Source organism: Bombus affinis, chromosome 1 (genome assembly GCF_024516045.1).
Source record: "Bombus affinis isolate iyBomAffi1 chromosome 1, iyBomAffi1.2, whole genome shotgun sequence".
Classification (NCBI taxonomy): domain Eukaryota; kingdom Metazoa; phylum Arthropoda; class Insecta; order Hymenoptera; family Apidae; genus Bombus; species Bombus affinis.
In genome coordinates, this window is record NC_066344.1 from 8,513,040 (window position 1) to 8,533,292 (window position 20,253).

The window sequence follows — 20,253 nt, forward strand, 5'->3', positions numbered from 1 at the left end:
CCCGATACTGAAATCGAATGCATCGTGTGCGATTAACATTTAGACGAGTAATTAATCGAAAGGCTTGGCTTCGGCTAATTAAACAGAAATAGAGGCGCTGTTTAAAGAAGTAAGTGACAATGAGATCGCGGTAATAATGGAATGCCAAACGTATTCTGCAAAAGAGAGCGAGTTACATGAAAAAAAAAAACGAATCCCGAATTCCGAAGAGCATAGAGGTCGTAAAACGTTTAAAACTCTCATTACGATCTCGTAAATTTGTGCTTAAGGAAGCTGTAAATTACGAGTACACCATCCGCGGGCGTGTTCTTACACCGGAGAAATCGTGGGCTTTGACTCCTCCGTTTTCTTCTTCGTCCGTTTCTATTAATTACGTTAAAACCACAACGACCGACGTCGCGAGTCTGTTCACCGCGGGTTTATTCATCCGTGGTCTATGTAAACTTGTCAGCAGGAAAATTATAGCTGTATATATCGAATATAGATGTAATTGGAATTTCTACCGAGAGGGGTAGACCGGAAGTGACTGGGTTGGTTGAATAACCGCGCACGCGGTGATGTTGCAGCGGCAGGCAATTTCATAGGAGGAGAAAAGGAAAAAAAAGCGCGAATTAATGAAACATCGTTGAAGTGTACAACCGTGCGTAAGAATCGCCGCAAATGCCAACGGACAAGAGAGGCGTTAATGGACGGCTGAAAGGGGCTGTTGCACAAAAAAGACGAGAGCCCGTACACGTTAGGTTCCCGTACGATCGACGCGACACAATGGCGATTCGAGGGCCGGGTAGAATAGGTGAATCGAATGCGTTAATCGGCTTATCGCGCGTTTCTCCACTCGATACGCCGAATCAGCTGCTGTTCCCTCGAAGAGACCAACGACAACGATCGCGTGTATTCGTTCAAAGGATATTCTTTACTATCTTTTATATACGAAAAAAATTAATTTGCGTTATTTCGCAAGAAAAAGCGCCATACTCAATCGCGGGGACTTTCTGTCCGCATCCATGTTCCTACGAACGTTCCAAAAATATCTAGAGTGGGTAACAAAATTCACGGAATACGAAGGTGAGCCGTCTGTCATTCAAGGAATTCCATAAACGGTCAGACCCAAGGTATGCTTTTCTCGCATCAGTGAAAATTTCTTTGACATGATGACGCATAAGGAGGTATAAGAGACCGTCGACGTTCTGCGTTGACCGGTAAAGGCATATCAGACAGAACCGTGTACCTCGATCCGTAACGAGCACGCACGGCTGCCAGGAAACAGAATCCTGGGCTATAGACGTTGGAATCTAGTAGGTCGTGAGGAGAACATTTGCCCCCTGCTGTCACGACATGGCACGATTTTCACGCGTTCCAGTTGCCGGACTAATGCATCCGTCGACCAATTAATATTCGAACCATCTAATCCGGTAAATCACGCGGCTTAACGCGTCCACGGAAGGGCGACCCGAAGCGACAGCCTGGAAAAGAACCGGGTCCAGTTACCTCACCTCGTCAAATAGATGGAAAGCACAGCGTAATCACCCGATAGAACTTGTGTACGCATCGTACAACGTTTCGTGCGATTAAGGTTTCCCTTCTTCGAACGCCGCATGGACCGTGGGCGCGAGAAAGAGGACGAAAAGATCTTTGTGACAGTTCGACATTCAATTATAAACGAAGAGCGATCTCCAAGGACGATGTTATCCAAGTGGCAAACCGATAAATCGACACCGTCTTATTTACGATGGCAATAAACGGCTCAGCAGTTGCCGTGGAATTCTGAATTACCGTCGGTCTGTGCGTGCGCCAACCGAATGCCAGAGACTCGCGTTCCACGATAAATAACGCGATTACCGTCGACACTCGTCGATGTAATCGATTGCACTCGGATTTCTAGGCAGTCGCGCGCAAATGAAGTCGCGCACGCCTATCCTCCCGGGTGATGGAGCACCAGGCGCCGAGAGTGTCTCGTAATGAATGGAAGGTTGATTAGGGTCGAGGGGAAAGCAATTGAAATCTTTGAAACGTTGGAAAGCTGGCTGGTAATTGGTCCCGATGGAGCAGGTTCGCGTGTCGCCGTGCAAATCAGCGAGCAACAATTTTCTTTACATAATGGAAGACAAATAACTTTCTCGGCTCGTCAGGCTATATCCGTTAGTTCGATGAAAATGTTGAAACTCGCGATGAACCGATAGTGCGACGACGCGCTCGTTAGAATGCATTAACCGATGCGTCGAAAGAGTTTTGCGCGAGAGGATTCGCGGCTCCTATTACCAGGTAATCTCGTAGCCGATGCATAAATGCTAATTATGTAAATTATGGTGTAACGGCTCGTTATAAATATCTACGGACGCCGAATGCAAAAAACGAAGAATTAAATTTCACCTCGGGTACGTCACCTTGCTTTTCATTCTGAAACGTTAAAGCGCATCGGCGATTATCCTCCCGAGCCTGTGGCTTCTCGGAAGAAGAAGAAAATAGCGTCTAGACGAGCCACGAAGAAGAAGATTATACTCGTTGCACGGGCACACACTTATGCGTGCCGTTGGTGTAAAGGCACCGCGATAAACGAGAACCAGTCTCTGTATCTCCTGGCAAGTGACAGCCGCCAAGACGTGCTGTGACGCGCGAGTCTGCTCCGAGACTCCACAGTTCAGAACGACGAAAACCACCGGCCGGATGACAACGATGACCAGGACGACGATCACGACAACGAGGACCCTCGTACGTGCGTAGGTTATAAGCTCGACCGATGAAAAGAGAGAGACACGACCATGAGATTCCCATAATCTCGTTTTTTCTCTGTGGCATTCTCATACCCACTTACCGCGAGGCGGCACCTCTGATCTATAAATTCCGAAATTCTTTTTTTCTCCATCCCTCCCTGTTTTACTCTTTCCCCTTTTCATCTTCATCTCCGTCTTTCTTACCCTCGTTGCCTTCCTTCTTCTACGTCTTGGTTCCTCCACCCGCCCTTACTCTCTTGCCATCCACCCCAAACCCTGTCGCGTTTCTGTGAGCGCCATGACAGCACGATGACGGGCACACAATGAGGCCATACAGAAAATAACCGCTTTTTTTCCTCTCCTCTCTCCTTACGCGAGCTCATGTCATAATGCGGTGATTGGGGTCCATGTATACATAGGTACGTGTAATATATCTATGCACGTGATCCTGTGCCTGTACGTATACGTGCACGCACGGCCGGCAGTGTAACGTAACAGGATTCTGTCCGAGCTCACCTGGCACTTCACGAGCTTCGTCTCGATTCGAGTCCCACTGGGTTTCGGCCCTACTTCACTGAAACTCGAGCGCGACTTTCGTTCACGATCCTTGCCAACGGATTTTCCAGAGGACCGAGCGCTCACGTGGGACCTATATTCTTTTTTGTTTGTGTCCTAGCGAGTTGCTGTACCGTCGGTGTCGAGGATTCGAACGCTCAGGAAGCCGGTGGCCCAGGTGGTGGAGGTGGAGCTGGCGGTGGAGTGGCCGTTATACCCGACCGGCCGCCTCTCGAGCTCGATAAACTGCCACCTTATCACGACGTCGCTCCTAGTCCTGGTACGTATCGTTCCGAACCGATCAGAAATCGCATCGTATCCTTACACGATAGCTTCGAATATTCTGTTTGAATCAAGCTAAATAATTTGTCTCGTGGTTCGCAACATTCGTTTATGAACAATCTTTGAACGATCTACATTTAACAGCAACAGATTATTTAAAATTCCTTGCTAGAGCTCAAATATTTTGTTATTCTTTCGGTATTATACTAAAGACTACAGAGTCTCGTAATATACAAATTTGATTATTCTATGCAAAGATCAACATTGCGTTTTGATGATGTTGAAGCTTAAGCGACTCAAGTAACTTTACCTTCCTGTTCTCTGAAACTGTGGAATACTTTGACTACATACGTACAGTCGTTGGGTACTCGATAATTGACGTAAAGCAAATGAGAGATACGCGACTTGTATGGGTTGGTGTGATGTGATTCAAGGGCACAATGTGTGGTCGTGGTTAGGCTCGCGACGCGGCGGCGGTACACCGGGAGTCGTCACGACGCCTCTGTCGCTTCCGCAACACAGACGGGCGATGAATCTCCCTGTGGAGAATCACTACACCCACATGCAAACGGACGAGGCTCTCTACGCAGAACTGGACTCTCAGGCCGCGAGCTACGCGAGCGATCTCCAACTACAAATGAGAGGAAGCTCGACGTACGGTACAACTTCCGGCGGGCAGGACGACGAATACCACGAGCTAGACGCCGCGAGGTTACATCGTCATTACGGTGGAAGCAACGGGGACGAATCTCTGCAAAGGGACACGCTTCGTACACGTCACAGTAAAAGGTAAATTAATCTCTGTAATTATGTTTTTCGTGAAGTTACTTCTCTCGAGAGCTGTTACAGTCATCGTGATCGTTTTCTATCGGCAATAATAATCGCGCTGGAATACGCCCTCATGAATCTTCGAAGCACTTAACTTTAATAATTTCAATCTACAACCAGTAGTCGGCATTCCTTTCCTTTAATTGTTTTTGCGCATTAAAGCGGTACCATCGGTAATTAATTGCATATTGATATTACACTATTCGACATGCTGTATTTCGGTCTTTTCCATTCTGTCCATTATATATTTAACTTCGTGAAACAGTTACGACCATCTGATATCGCAAGATTTTCAATTTAACTATCGCGATTATATTTTATGGACGACTATTAAATGCTTATTTTTTGTGGCTATTTCCAGTCCAAAGTTTCCAAACGATATCGAAACCCGTCCTAGAAAGTCTAAGATCAGTTTCACACGATTCCTCTACTCTCGAAGGACAAGCATAAGCGACTGATCGTAGGACACCGACGATGACATGCAATCTCCATGTATTACGGGAAATGCACCTGACTAGAATGTACCGTTAACATGCATAATTATCCTATTAATATGCATCTCCGTTGCTCGATCGAATCTAAATATTCGAAAGGAAACGGAACATTAAAGACTGAACCTTTGCAACGTTATCGCAAATATATTCAGTTAATTATCCACTTATTTATTATAAAAATAAACACGTAAAGTAACTCGTTTAACAGACACGTGCATATACTACGGACATGTTTTAAATAAATTCTCTTTTATAATTCTCTGCAACACTTTCGGTTTAGAATTACGATGAAACCGCTTCTAAGGTATACGTCAATAATATCCAGCGTATAGCTATGTTTAATTAATCGATCAGGTTTTCAATGTTTAAGAGTCGCCGTAATACAATCTTTTCAGGTTACAAGAACCGGATTACGAAATGTACGAGAACGGACCGTCGACACCAGTGCCGCCAGGTCAGATGCAACATCATCATCACCATCATCACCACCACAATCATCACCATCACCATCAAGACCTGCGGATCGGTAGCAGAAACGGTGACCACCCGTCGTATCAAAACACAGCGTACACCGGAAGCGACGCCGAACCGGATGGTCCAACTTTGAGCAGCGCGCCAAGCAGCGCCTACTACAGCGACCTGAGCTCGAATTCGGCGAATCAACAGATGCCTACGGCGGCGTCTTCTGGAAGCAGCACGAATCTGCATCTGAACCAACAGGGTCTAGAAACCCCTCAGTATCGTTTGGCTGCGATAAACGAGAGCTCCGTGCCTTCGGACTATATTTAGAATGAAATTTCTCCACTGTGAATTAACAACCAGTGAAAAGTTCTTTTTCGGATAATCGTGTTTCCATATCTTTTTCCACTTGTTGGAATAGTGATCCCGGAGTGTTTGATCGCGAAGATTGAAGACTGAAGCTTTGATCTGATGACGATCAGGACTCGGGAATGTCTGTGTGGGATTGTGAAGAAAATAGATGATCGAGTGTATTACGTTGAATCAATGAGATGAGAAAAAAGAATTTTATGACAACGAAATTCGCGTCATCAACGCTTTGCGTGAAAAGATAGTGCCATAAATATCATTTGACGTACGGTTCCACTTTCATTTCACATACTTGCAACTATTCGTCGGCTCTCGACGGTCGATACTGTCTTCAAGAATACATCGTCTGTTGCACTCAGAAGAGCAGAGTAATTCTCGCGCTATGTGAACCAAACTTGCGTAACGAAATTTTATATTACGTATACAATGTTGTTATTGTTCTTCTCTCAGGGAATGACCGTTCACAGAGAGAATTAGTCTGCGGACTTATTAATGATCTAATACGTTACGAGTATTAGCCTTATTATTGTAACGCGGCAACGGGACAATGGATTCGCGAGCGTTACTCGGTCTTCGGCAGTTTTGATCTATTGATCGAATTCGTTCGCGCACGCGAAACGAAAAGGTCTCCTCGAGAAGGCAACGAGAGCACGAAGCAGCGAATGCACGAAACCGATTGGAATGAAGTCGTTTCGGGGAACAGGTGTTTCGTAATTTGACGTTCGAGGGCTTTCAGTCAGCGCTCTCAACTACATCCGCTTTGCTTTTGCATTTCCAGCGAATGGCATGGACTGCTTCGATGGTATTCCCCTTTCTCTCCTGCACGATATCTTTTCTCCGGTATGCGATGTTTCGAAATTCTTGTACCTTTTTCAAATAACTTCGACTCCTCCGATAGAAAGAATATTTGCTATTGAATTGTGCGAATATTTCCGCTACATTGCTTTGCATTTTTAACGTTCAATTTCTAAACTGAGATTTTAATAGGAAATCATTTTCACAAACTATCTCGTACTAATATAAGATTCTAATAGTTACGTATTAATTTCCTTGATTATCCGGATCAATTTTATATGAGACCAATGAATGTGTTGATACCTATAAACGTAAAACATAAATCATATCACAGATTTAAAAAAATAAAATAGATATTACATCATCGGAGGACTTGTTTCAACGAGGGCGACTGTTTCACAGCATCGCGCGACAGTGTTCGCCACTGAATCGTTAAACAGGATTCGGGCGCTCCGTCAGGCTCAATCGTTTATCTTCGACCCTCGTTCGACCGCAGAATTAATTCGTTTCACCCGATTCGGCAGGACTCGTTTAATCGACGCCGTCGTGTTCTCTTAATTACCTTCCCTCGGACAGGCTCGATTGTTTCTTCGACAGAACACGAACTGGAAGAGACGTTTTGCATCGAGATTCTGCACCACGCCTGCGTTTACGTCTTTCATTTGTATCTCACCTGCGCCTACCTGTCGCCGCGAGATTACACTACACACCTTCCACGTTTACTTATCGCGTCATCCCTTTAACCAATGAAGTTCTTTTCTTTTTTACATTCATGCGAATCTTTTCGCAAACTTTTAATTAACATGAAAACTTAAGTGACGATTCACGACTGTTGATTCTGTAAGTCCGAGTACAACGTCGTTAACATATTATAGACGTTTGTGGTAAAAATTCATACTTTTACAAGCGCGTTTAATCCTGCTGTACTTCTCATTCTTTCTTCACGTTTCTTCAGATATCTTCTTCTTCTTTTGGAACACTATAAATGTATAAACGTCCATAGTTCTTTCATTAGCTCAGAAGCTAAACTGATCACTTCTTGTAAATTCCTGAATTTCATTACATAATTAATATAATTGATATTCAATTTTCACAAAACAGATGGTTTAACTCATAAGATAACGTATCACAAAGAAATGGTATGAATAACTGCAAGTTGTTATGCAGATTTAAAGAAATAATGTCTGTAACATCAATCTCTTGTACTGTTTAGTTTATGAAAGTGATCAGTGCGACTTCTGAATGATTCAAATAAGGAAACTACCTACGCAAACTACACGCAAAAAAAAGAAGCTCAACAAGTAGAGATAAGAGTAATGCAAGTCAAGCGTCCATGACAGTTGCCACGTTCACTGGAACTCCCGAAATGCGAAAAGTACATATTTTTTTTTCTCTTAATCGTCCGTGTATCCCGGTAAGCCAACGTAAATTACGTCGGTACTACCGTGAGCTCATAAATTACCGCGGCCCTCCGGTTCGTTGTACACAAAGAAACGCGATGTTTCGTTGGCCGAAAAACGATTCCGCGGTGCGGAATCATTCACAGCTCTCTGCCACTTAACTATACACACCGAAGAGAACGCGGAGCGTGCAACAACAGATGCAACAATGCACTGCCTCGTGGCCACGCAATAATTAATTGCGCCCTCGCAGCCACAATGGCGATAGGGAGAGCCGGCGGTGCTTGGCGCATTATTTCCCCGAAAAAAATCCCACGAACGCGGCGCGTTGTCGGATGGGTAGGCTCTTATCGTGGTCGTGTTACGCGAACAGGAACGGTATTATGGAATTCGTTGGTGCCTCCGCTTAATTAAGGCCCGATTTTCTCCGCCAGGATCTTCCGCATTTAAGCGACGAGCTTGTATCGGTCAAACTCGCGAGCGATTTCCAGCTACGCACCAGCATACTTTTGTCTTCTTACTTAAAAGCGTAAAAATGTAAGCGTAATGAAGCGTAAAGAAAGATTCGCTTCGTTTACTTACAATATTTCCAAAAGTCTAGAAATTCTTCGAGCGAAACGAAAATCTATCCGGAAAATGATTTAAAAGCTTAAAAGCGCATTTTCGTCTTAGACGACAGTAAGAAAATCGACGGCGCAACAGGATCGTGGGAATTTATCTTGTTGAATTTATCTTGTGCGAATTTCTCGATTGTCTCTTTACTCGATACAAAGACGATACGGAGAGCGTGGCGAAGCACGCGTCTAGGATGCAGCGAAAGGAGTACGGGGTCGTAAGGACGTTCGGACCCGCCCTAGCTGAACACACACTACCTTCGCCCCTGCTATGGGATATATAAATTATACATGTAAATATACGGGCGTCCGGGCCGAGAAAGATCGAACCGTGAGATATCGAGATATGTGTTGGCGACCCGCACACCTCGCCTCCTACTTTCACCTCTTTTTGCTCGTTTTCTACTCTCGTCCCCCTTCCAAAGGTTACGCTAGCACGCACGCATAAACTCACGCATCTACGTGCCTATGGCGAATACCTTTGTCCCCGCTGCCACCGAAACGTCCTTATACCCGCGTGCACGCATGCCGTTCCCGCTAATTCCTATGCATTTTTCGAATTACCGGTGAAATCACGGCAGAGCCAGCGTTCCTCGTTCCCCGTGGCGTTCCCACACCGGAAAAATGTTCGTGGAATGAAACCCCCTGCACGGCTAAATTGTTCGCCGGTTGCTTTCAGCGCATCGCCTACTGTCCTCTTGAAATTCGATTCGCTGAAAACCGTCAAGAGCTTTTTCCCCGAATGAACCAACGAATTTGCGAATAAAGTTTCTTAAACGAGAGCATTGTGAATCAATATCGTTATGTACAACCTGTAAGAAGTCGTTTAATCGAATACTGAGTAAAGTGTCGCAGAAATAAAAAAATTCCGTTCTATCACTTATGTAATATTCTCTATAAAGTGGTGCAATACGGTGTGTTGAAACTCTTATTGCGTAGAGAACTATTACCGATCGATTAAAATCAAATGCATCATTACGAAACAGACAGTAAACTAGCGATTTATCTTGGAAACGCAATTTCGATCGCGACACTTTAAGGTACAAATCGTGGAGAACGGAAAAACTACGGTCGCCTTGTATCGATATGATATTTATAGTGGTAAAAAAAACTGGTATTGAGATTTTATTGCACCAACGACAACGTTCCTGACACAAATGCACGATTGACTATCGAATTTGTATTTTCTATGTGATGTGATGTTTCTTGCCTATAACTTTTGTAACTATAGCGAGGGGATAAGATGTAATATAGCGATCTAGCAAAGTTCAATGCGAAAAATAATGTATAAAATCCAAGCGAACGTGTGAAACTGTAAAAATAAGAAAATTTATAAGTTGCTTGTATTGTAATTAATGTTAGTCTTATTATTGACATGAAACGGTGCTAAAAATGAATTGTCATACTTGCGATTAAATTATTTATATTTTCAAATTTCTGAGAAGATTAGAAATATTTTCTTCATTTCCTATCAAAGTTGTTATATGAAAATATCAAATTATTATAAATTTTCAGGAATTTTTATTTTAATGTTTGACAATTCTACAGTACAACAGAGTATTATAAGTTTTCGTTTAGAATAAGTGCTGACGCGACTTGTACATAACGTGGCAAATTGTAAAGAAAGAAAACTATTTTATTTTCATGTATATAACCGTGAAGCGCTTGTGTGCATGAATAAACTTATTCTGTGCGCAATTAAGTCGACTATTGTGACCAATTTTTAAAGGCATTGCACTTTTTTGTATGTAAGAAATTGTACAGTGAATAAAGACAAATTCCATATCTACAGACAGTTTCTATCAATTAATAAATATGTTTTACGAATTTGTTTAAATTATTACTAACAAAAAGAACATTACATTACTAATAATAGTACAGTTATTCTATTACAACTAATGTGTTACGCGCATTCTCGCCAGCTTCCATCCGATCAAATAGAAATCAACATAATTCCTATATTCGACTTACTAAGTTGTAGAGAGCGTAAAAACACTCCGATTTTCCTCCAGTCGGTATGTCAGAACCTGATTCAATTTAATGTCATATCTATCCTATACTTATTCAATGGATCCTATGTGTATTCACAGCAAAGTTCATAGTCGGTGATATATGCTCATACCACATATGAGATTACAGGCGAGGTCGGTGATGGGAGTCATTTTTCACGTTCTGAAGTACCGATCTTGCCAGAAATCAAATTTGATTTGGATTTTAAGTTTAGTTCCTACCACTAGATGTGTTGTTATCTTATTCTATGCTGAATCGATATTAGCGAAAAGGTTACAAAAGATATAAGAGAGTTCGGTAGCCCTCGAACTATTTTGGAATTGGATATTGAATCTATGTTACGTATTGTGTATGGTCGTACGTGTGTTACATTATTGTACGTACACAATATGTAAGTACGAAGTGTACAAACTTTGTTGAATAGCACGTGAATTTATTCAGGTTATGTCACAATATAGACTCTAGTTATGTGATTGTACTGAATGATTAAAATATTTATTAAATTAACTTCCTTATGAATTATAGTAAATGTTGATAACAAATAACATGAAATTCTCTACTAATTCAATAAAATCTTGTGCTGCCCGTATTGGAACGTTAACAGAATTTGAAAGAATTCCTAATACCATTTTTGAAACTCCTCTTGCTCTTATTCATACAAAGGTAAAATTTAATAATTCGAAATCTAACGAAAATATTTTATTTAACATATTATTTTTAATAGGGAGGTTGTGTACCGCATTTAACTAAGGATGTTTTTAAAATGGTTACTTCAGACCCACAAATCTTATCTGTTCCTCTTTCTTCCACGTATTTAATGCTGGAATCAATGAAGGATAATAATGTTAGTTTTGCAAATTTTGTGGGTATGAAGGTACATACTGTTATTATACATTTTCAGTTACATAAATTTTACTTATAAAGTTTTAAGTTTTATATTAAAAAGATATTTTGTTTAGGAGTACATTAATTTTGTTACACTACATGACCAAGCCTATGCAACGCCTTCAGGTTTTCGAGAAGCTAATTCTATTCCCATATGGACAAGAAGTGGAAAATTTACATTAACACCCAATATGTATATGAATGTTATTGAAACATTTAAACCAGACATGTATGTTGCTTTGTGTGATGGAGATACTAATATCAATAGTAGCAAAAAGAGAGTATCAAATTCTATACAAAATAGCACGAAATTCTTTGATAACTGTTTTACTAAACATTCTTCATCTGAAGTATTAAAGTCCTCTGAAATATTAGGTGCAATTGAAGGTGGTTATGATAAAGATGCTAGAACAATATCAATAAATTATTTAAAAACTAAACCTATAATAGGATATGTGATTGATGGATTGCATAATAATGGACCAGATGTAAAGAATATACCATCGGAACAAATCAGAGAAATAGTACAACACACAAATGTAAGTTAGAAATCACCTATTAATATATATTTTGTTTCTTCATGAAATATACTTATTTCAGAATCTTTTACCTCCTGAAAAGCTTAGGGTATCAATGGGATGTTGGAATCCCCTTACAGTATTAGACCTTGTTGAATTAGGTACAGATATATTTGATACTTCATACCCTTATATAATTACTGAAAATTTAAGAGCTTTAACTTTCCTATGTGATCATGATGACTGTAATAATGTAGGTCATACAATATCATTTACAGAAGAAAGGTAATGTAAAACTAAATATATAATCATTTGTTCATTTTCATAACAAATATTTTACAGCAGATATGCGGATGACTTTTCTCCAATATGTTCTCATTGTGAATGTCTAACATGTAAAAATCATACCAAAGCATATCTATATCATCTGTGTAATGTTAAGGAAATGCTTGGCTCTGTTCTTTTAATGATGTAAGTTCTAATTACATACTGATATTGCAGATAATTAATTGTATTATGTATGAATATACGCATTGATTTATATTTTCAGACACAATATACATCAATATCTCGAATTTTTTAAGATTATTCGAGAGAGCATAAAATGTGGTGTTCTTGATGATTACAAAAAGAAAATTAATTTAAAATTTAAGCAAGGCAATGTCGCTGAAGCAGATGAACCTACAAATATAAAAGAAACTAAATCTTCTAGTTCATAACACAGCTTTAAAAAAGTATTAATATTTAATGATGAATTATTTTTACATTCTACTTTTATAAAACCGACATAATTGACACAAATATGATTTTTATAAAACTGACACAAATATGACATAATTCTTATTAGTATAGATTTGATAAAATAATAATTATTCAGGTAAAAAATTGGGATCTAAATAATTATAAGAAGAGTTACTGAAACTTTGTGGAAAATAATCTAAATCATAACTTCTAGTATACAGAGGTGGTTTTATAGGGAGTAGTCTATGTAACGTGTCATGTAATGGCTTCTCAGCCTCTAATTGCGCTACAGCGCAATCACCGCATAAATCAATTCCATCTTGGCATTCTGTGCAATGCCATCTTGTACCTGTTAGAGGATCTTCTCCACAAACAGAACACTGTAAAAATAAACCATTAAGCTTTAAATACTTCTAATTTGCTCTAACACCTATATATACCTTATATCCAATATGTTTATACACGGGAGACGAATTTTGTTCTTTCTCCATTTTTACTTGTTTTAGTAATTCTATATGCCTCAATTCAGGATTGTCATCAATAATACTATTTCCAGCATCATCTTCCTATAAATATAAATAATGAAATAAATGGTGGAAACTTAAATTTTCACTAGAGTATAGAATTGTAACAAGACATACAGATTCTTCTGTAATTGCCTGTTCCTTGCTTTCATCAGGTATTGTAAAAGAAATATCTTGATGAGGAAAAAATGTAGAACGTCTAAATAATGAGTAGTTATTACGTTGATGTCTATGACCCATTCCTTTTTTCACGTCTAATTTCATTTTGGGGCCTCGACCAGGTATAGGTAATCCAGCCCTTAAGAGTTTAATAAAGTATTTCTGGACTCTACTAGACACTTGTTTTGGAGTTCTATTACCTATTAAAAAGAATAAATAGCAACGTACAAACATAACAAAGTGATATTATTAATAATATACCTAAAGCATTGGCTATTTTAGTCCATCTTCTCATTTCTACATCCTCTGGTGGGTATTCAATTAAAAGTTCTTCTAATCTTCTCTGTTCTTCCACTGTCCATAATTGATTGAAGGTCTCTGGTTTACTCTCGTCAAAAGCACGTCCTCTTACTAAAATCTAATTATATTCAAGTCAGTACATATACATGTATATGAAATATATATATAACATAACATACTTTTCCATTCTCTTGTTCTGATTTTGTTTGTATGTGAGGCAAAATATGTCCATGCCTTGTTTGTGGTCTCATTCGCATATCAGGTGGAGCTATGTTATATTGTGCCCAATCAATATAAGGGATTTCAGCAATTTTTTGTGGCCCTGGTAATTCTGGCAGCTCATCATTTTGTATCTGAGCTACGAAAGATATTGGATCTTTCAATGCTTTAGAACGAATTGATAAAAGTTTGTCCAGATCTTCTATAGCTTGAACTCGTTGTGCTTCAAGAATAACAATTGTTTTTAAAAGAGTAGTATAATCTTTATTTCCTTTTAATGCTAGGTGATCAGATTCGAAATAAAATTCATTAGGCTCTTCATCATGACATTTTTTTTCTTCGTCCTCCATCGCTACTTAATACTTAGCGTGCTAGACAGGTTATACGTGCATTCACTACACGTTCACTGTAACATATTAACCTTAATCATCTGTCAAACAAAATAACGAATAACGAGTAGAACATCAAATAAAATCAATGTAGATTTATTTATTCTAATTATTATTGCATTTTCAATGCAATGCAAATTTGATTTAGAATATAAACGATTGAGTGCAAAATAATATTGGAATATTTTCACAAAATTATCTCAAAACGCATGCTCTTCGTTATGAACTCAAAAGCACGTGTGGTAAACATTTCTTTAAATATAAATATTATATAAGATAAAATTGTGATATTATGTACCTTATTTTTATTTTTTTTTTTTTACAAATATTATTTTAATTTTATTGCAATATAATAATTATATTAGTTATAATATTTTATTGCAATATATTTATATAAATTGTATTTTAATTATAAACAAAAAGTTAAAAAAATTCATAAACAATATATAAAAATTATTCGACGTTATGGATAAAAGTATTCTATACTATGTATATAATACTGTATATTATATAGATATTAAGTAATTCTTTAAAAAGGCCTACATATGTACGCCACGTGAAATATATATATCATCCTTGCGTTTTTTTTTTTTTAATTTATTTTATTACAAATGTACTTTCAATAAAATTACGTGAGGAATAACACAAAGAACATTCCTAAGCGTAATTATCGGTGGAAGAGTATGGAAATAATGAGGCCACCAAAAAATATGCGCTGAAGAGATATTACTTCCTATCGTATTACCATTGTTTCATGAAGTTCGACTGGAATTCGAATTCCACTATCTTATCGAATAACTTCTTGTAACAAAATCGAACAATACACTTCAAAACATGACTGATTACTGATTACCAAAAGATGACGCATGTGCTCCTACCGATATCTTTGGGTTCGTAAATTTTGTGTAAACAGTTCTTTTAACATTTATTCATTAAGAGGCAGTTATTCTTTGGTCGCGAGAGAAACGCATCTTGTTCACGGTAACTCTCCACGAAACGTAATCTTTTATCTAAGATATTTATAAGCCTCGTTTTTATATTTGTACGACCACTTTTAAACTCGTTTAATCTGATAGTTTAGCTACCGGTCATCAAAGATATCGGTACCATGATCAGAGTACAGGGTACTCTTATCAGGGGAACCAATGCACGCCTGTAAAAATAAGCGACTAGCTGACCCGCTAACACTTCAGTTTCGTTCTGGACATCTTCCGATAACGTCACACTGCCTTCGATCCGGCTCTAAGGCACGAGGAAGCCGATTCATGCCTTCGTTACACCGATTGAACGTAGAGCCGATCGAAGGCGGTCTAAAAGTCAGACGTACAGCTCGCGCGATGTATATTTAAATTCAAAAAGAAAACGTTTTATATAGTGCTGGTGAATTGGATAATACGTGGTAATCGGTACTCGTTAAGAATTTAGTTGAAGCTTGTGCAAAATGGGACAAGTCGAGGAAAAAGGAAATGAAAGAATTGCGCTAAAACGAGAGCTAGGTCTTTTTAGCGCAGTAAGCATCATCGTGGCTGTTATGATCGGTATGAAACCAATATAAAAGCATGGCATTAAATAACAAGTGTTTTCTTCCGGTACCAACATCAAGTTTGTTATACAGAGTCAGCCGGCAGAAATTATTGATTTTACTCTTTTTATTTTCTTCTTTCTTGCACTCTTGACATAAGTTAACAGTTTAATCAATTTCATTCGATTTATTAATGAATTTGTCAGATAATTTCTGAAGGCCAGAAATACGGCATGCATTATCAGCATATGTTTTCTATATTCTGCTTACATAATGAAATTGTAATCCTTCCAGCATAAAATGCTCGAACAATGAACTTTTATGTAGACGGAATTTCATCGATACTTGTCATTCGGCATTAATATTTTTTTTAATAATGTTTAACAGTATTTATATGTAGAAGGCATATTTAAACCATCCTATTATGTTATAATACAATATTTAACATAAAAGTGATATAAATGCAAAATTTATTTCAAACATAAACTGCGAGGACGATTACGTGATAAAACTTTACTATGTGTAAAAGTATCACCACATTTGGACAGATAATAGTAAATTAAATGTTAGTATTAGTGTATTTCAAAAACAATAACAGGTGTTACCGTCTGAATTTATTGAAGAATGTACAACACTCTCGTGATCGTTTCTAAAGATACTTTGCTCCGCTCATCTTGTCAATTCTTGATACGATCGATATAATATCATGAAATGTACTATGTACATTTTATCTTTAACGTTTTGTTACAAATAATATTTATTCTCGATTTAGCCGATATTAATGTAACAATTAATAACGAACAACAATTACGGCATTCAGAGAACGGCAAAGATCCAATAGAAATTCAGTAGAACCCCTTTGACAACCGAACACGTGTTAAGAATAGTTGACTGTAATTGCATTATTGTGTGGGCTTGAATAAGCTTAAGCTTTATACTTACAGCGATATAACGTATCTCCTTGAATAGCCATTCAAAGCGTTGCCCGATACTTTCACACAGTGTTGCTTTGACGGGAAGAGTTATTTTTTTAATCGCTTAAGTATTCATTAGTTACGTCGGCTATTAGAGTTCATTTGATAATTGCATAGTTTTATTATATGCTGTAAACATATATGATGTAGCCATTATAGTTAACCATAGTTACTTAATGTTGCATTGTATATCTGTATATATCTTACTTAACTTTACTAGCTTTTTAAGTAAACATTAACTTAAAGAAGTATTTCCAACAAGTTACGCGGATTTTAGAAGTTTTATAGAAATATTTTTCGAGTTCACAGATAGAATAAGTGTACTTTAGTCTCGATATTTATCTGTAACATTTCAGTACAATCAGATGAAGCTTCTCAAACAATATCTACATTACCCCGATATGATCCAACCAATCTGAGTTAAAATCGTATTAGTGGAAATTGAGAACAAATATACACATGTTGTACATATCGTAGTCTCTTTTAGATTAGTCCTCAATCCCTTCTGCTTGAAAGTCAAATATAATTACATGTTATATTTTTGCTCAATAAGAAATAAAACCTGACGTAACGTTTTGGTAATTACGGGCAGAGCTTTGACGCGATTACGAATCAAGAGGGTTAATCAAGGTTAATTGCTGACCCACGCGCTCGAGTATTATGAGACATCTTCTTTGCAGGCTGACAAATCTATCGTACTTACCATTTATCTATGAATGTAAGATTACTTTTATCATCAAAATTTTATCTACAATTTATAAACCAAATAATATTTTATACCGTTAAAGTGGTTGAGATTACGAATTCCGTCGTAACTTCCGAGTAATTTATATCTCTACGCTGGCGCAAATAGAATAAAAAAGGAAGAGTTTTTTTAAATGTAAGGAAGTTATGTTGCTTGTATTTTATTTTTCTCAAAGTACATTATATTATTTCATATGATCAAGACTCTTACTACATACATCGTATAGGGAAACCAATTAATAATAAACTGATAACAGTTACTCTGATAAGGATCGATTTTATTTGTTTCGTAAATATTACTTTTACGTTATTATTACAAATGAAACAACGTCTGATATTCGTTTTAATGAAATAATTATTTTTCCTTCAAGGTTCTGGAATTTTCGTGTCTCCAACCAGCGCTCTCGAAAGATCAGGATCCGTTGGATTTTGTCTAATCGTCTGGACTACTTGTGGCTTTCTGTCTCTACTAGGGGCTCTCGCATTCGCCGAATTAAGTACAGTCGTACCACGATCTGGAGCTGAATATGCATATTTTATCGAAGCTTTTTCACCCTTGCATCGGTATGCCGGACAGATACCAGCTTTTATATGTTCTTGGGTTTACGTGTTACTACTACGACCAGCAGAAGTGGCGGTAGTTATGTTGACATTCGCCGAGTATAGCGTACAGCCGTTCTCCGGATATTTAAGCAATCTTCCTGAAGAATCAATGCTTAAATTGAAAAAGCTCATAGCAATCTTAGCTCTCGGATTGATCACATATATCAATTTAACCAGTGTAAAATTATACGTGAAAGTTCAAAATATATTCACCGTATGCAAAGTAGTTGCGTGCATTTTCGTAATCAGTGGTGGAATATGGTGGTTATGCACCGGTCATACGGAATTATTGAAGAAACCGTTTGATGGTACTACCGATTCGCCTGGTAACGTGGCGTTAGCCTTTTACAGTGGATTATGGGCTTACGACGGGTGGACTTCCGCTGCAGTCGTTACGGAAGAGATCCAGAAGCCGGAAGTTAATATTCTTAGGAGTATTCTAATTGCGGTTCCCTTGATTACCGTTTTATACGTTTCGATGAATTTAATGTACATGGCTGCCTTAACGATACCGGAAATGGTAAGCGCACCAGCTGTAGCAGTTCTCTGGGCGGAAAAAGTTCTGCCCTCCTGGTTGAGCTTTGTAATACCACTGGGTGTTGCTTTATCTACTTTTGGATGCAGTCTTAGTATTCAATTTGGAGTATCCAGACTCTGCTACGTAGCCGGAAGCGAAGGCCACGTACCCAGAGTCTTTAGCTATGTACATATTGCGAAAATGACTCCATCTGCAGCAGTAGCGTTTCAAGGATTGCTTACGTTATTTTGTATGCTTTTGGGAGACATTATCGCACTTATCGAATTTGCAAGTTTCTTAACGTGGGTATTCTATGGACTTGCGATGTTGTCGTTAATAATTATGCGACGGACGAAGCCAGATGCATCCAGACCATACGCAGTACCAATTCTGATACCCTGGCTGGTATTACTTGTTTCTATCTTCCTGGCTGTGACACCGATCGTACACGAACCCTCACCCAAATACCTGTTTGCATTGCTATTTATTCTTGGTGGTATTGGTGTTTATCATACGTACGTCTACAAGAAAGTTAGAAGTATTTTGGCAAGTGAGTATTGCAAAAAAAATGTTTCAAAGCATTTTTAATTATTTTATTCTATATTACTAGTAAATTTTTACTTGTTGCTTTTCAGTGAGAATCACATACTTGATCCAAGTATTATGTCTAGTTGTTGCTCCAGATAAAGAAAACTGATGACATTTCATTTCATATCTAATTGTACATATCGTAAGATCATTTTCGTTATTAATATGTCTTAGGTTGAAATATATTTAATAACTCATTTAAGGGATTTAGACCTTGAACAATAAATATAAGTCGAAACATAGAGAAAGATACATTGTATTATATAATATTAAATAACAGTTTTATTCATTTTTATCCATTTTCATAAAAAAATTCCATGTTTCTATAAAATTAATAATTAGTTTAAATATGTAACAAATTTTTATATTTGTGCAGTATTGTAAAGCATTTTTAACATAACTACGAAGATATAATAAATATCGACTATAGCACAGGATTTAATAAAATAATTTAATTATATAATAGTGTAAAACATATTTAAAATGTAAATGTCGAATATTTATTATATCTTTACATATTTTATATATCACAATATTGTGACATCAAATTCTTTAGTAACATTGATATTTTAATATTATGACAACAATAAATATTATTAAAGTTAATTATAATTTGTTAAACGTAATAATTGCTCATTTCATGTAAAGTACTACAAAATATATAGAATTTTATAAAACACCAAAGATTAATATACTTTGGCATATATTCATAGTCACGTTTAGTAACATTTACTGTTAGTTTACTTGTCAACTTTAAACTTTGACTACAGAGTATGGTGACATATACAATTGTTTATCTATTAGAACTGTAAGGCACCTCTATAAGGCTTTTTGTAATTACCATGTAAATTTTATGCTAAGCAAGCTCAGTGTACTTATTATATTAAGGAATCTTATACATATCACTTCATATAAAAATTAAGTTATTTTGTATAAAATAGAACAAAAATAGAACAAAAAATGCATGACTGAACGGATGAAATATGCTACATGCACTTTTAACAAATCGTAAACACATAACAATTACTTATATTGTAGCAATTTAAACAAGGA

General features: G+C 37.6%; 4 protein-coding genes across 11 annotated transcripts in view; 3 read left to right on the forward strand and 1 right to left on the reverse strand.

Moving 5' to 3' along the window:
- Window positions 1-10,298, forward strand: part of LOC126920338 (TSC22 domain family protein 1) — a 202,587-nt gene extending 192,289 nt beyond the window's left edge. For 3 of the 4 annotated variants that reach the window (XM_050730571.1, XM_050730581.1, XM_050730555.1), the window contains 3 exons: window positions 3,388-3,546; window positions 3,983-4,337; window positions 5,266-10,298. In XM_050730571.1, the coding sequence (XP_050586528.1) occupies window positions 3,388-3,546; window positions 3,983-4,337; window positions 5,266-5,659 (908 nt within the window). In that variant the 3' untranslated portion in view covers window positions 5,660-10,298. The remainder of the gene's footprint in view (window positions 1-3,387; window positions 3,547-3,982; window positions 4,338-5,265) is intronic. The other variant, XM_050730562.1, reaches the window with a different exon arrangement.
- A 341-nt stretch (window positions 10,299-10,639) lies between these two features.
- On the forward strand, window positions 10,640-13,069 carry LOC126920364 (queuine tRNA-ribosyltransferase accessory subunit 2). Of its 3 annotated transcripts, XM_050730623.1 has the most exons (7): window positions 10,642-10,908; window positions 11,122-11,180; window positions 11,242-11,391; window positions 11,477-11,941; window positions 12,003-12,205; window positions 12,263-12,391; window positions 12,471-13,069. In XM_050730623.1, exons 3-7 carry the CDS (start codon window positions 11,281-11,283, stop codon window positions 12,637-12,639), a joined length of 1,077 nt encoding a protein of 358 aa, XP_050586580.1. In that variant the 5' UTR covers window positions 10,642-10,908; window positions 11,122-11,180; window positions 11,242-11,280; the 3' UTR covers window positions 12,640-13,069. The 3 variants fall into 3 exon arrangements, with proteins under 3 accessions (XP_050586561.1, XP_050586580.1, XP_050586570.1); XM_050730604.1 differs by having other exon boundaries at window positions 10,640-11,180; XM_050730613.1 differs by having other exon boundaries at window positions 10,647-11,180; window positions 12,266-12,391.
- LOC126920374 (ZZ-type zinc finger-containing protein 3) lies at window positions 12,646-15,267 on the reverse strand. Of its 3 annotated transcripts, none has more exons than XM_050730661.1 (6): window positions 15,131-15,267; window positions 13,824-14,269; window positions 13,606-13,762; window positions 13,303-13,544; window positions 13,102-13,227; window positions 12,646-13,041 (listed from the first exon to the last, which is right to left on the reverse strand). In XM_050730661.1, the coding sequence occupies exons 2-6, from the start codon at window positions 14,211-14,213 to the stop codon at window positions 12,790-12,792; spliced, it is 1,167 nt and encodes a 388-aa protein (XP_050586618.1). In that variant the 5' UTR covers window positions 14,214-14,269; window positions 15,131-15,267; the 3' UTR covers window positions 12,646-12,789. The 3 variants fall into 3 exon arrangements, with proteins under 3 accessions (XP_050586618.1, XP_050586596.1, XP_050586607.1); XM_050730639.1 differs by having other exon boundaries at window positions 14,998-15,141; XM_050730650.1 differs by lacking the exon at window positions 15,131-15,267 and adding an exon at window positions 14,998-15,130 and having other exon boundaries at window positions 13,824-14,293.
- A 376-nt stretch (window positions 15,268-15,643) lies between these two features.
- LOC126920326 (b(0,+)-type amino acid transporter 1-like) lies at window positions 15,644-19,448 on the forward strand. Its single transcript, XM_050730510.1, has 3 exons — window positions 15,644-15,790; window positions 17,864-19,162; window positions 19,248-19,448. The coding sequence occupies exons 1-3, from the start codon at window positions 15,694-15,696 to the stop codon at window positions 19,307-19,309; spliced, it is 1,458 nt and encodes a 485-aa protein (XP_050586467.1). The 5' UTR covers window positions 15,644-15,693; the 3' UTR covers window positions 19,310-19,448.
- The last annotated feature ends 805 nt before the right edge of the window (window positions 19,449-20,253 follow it).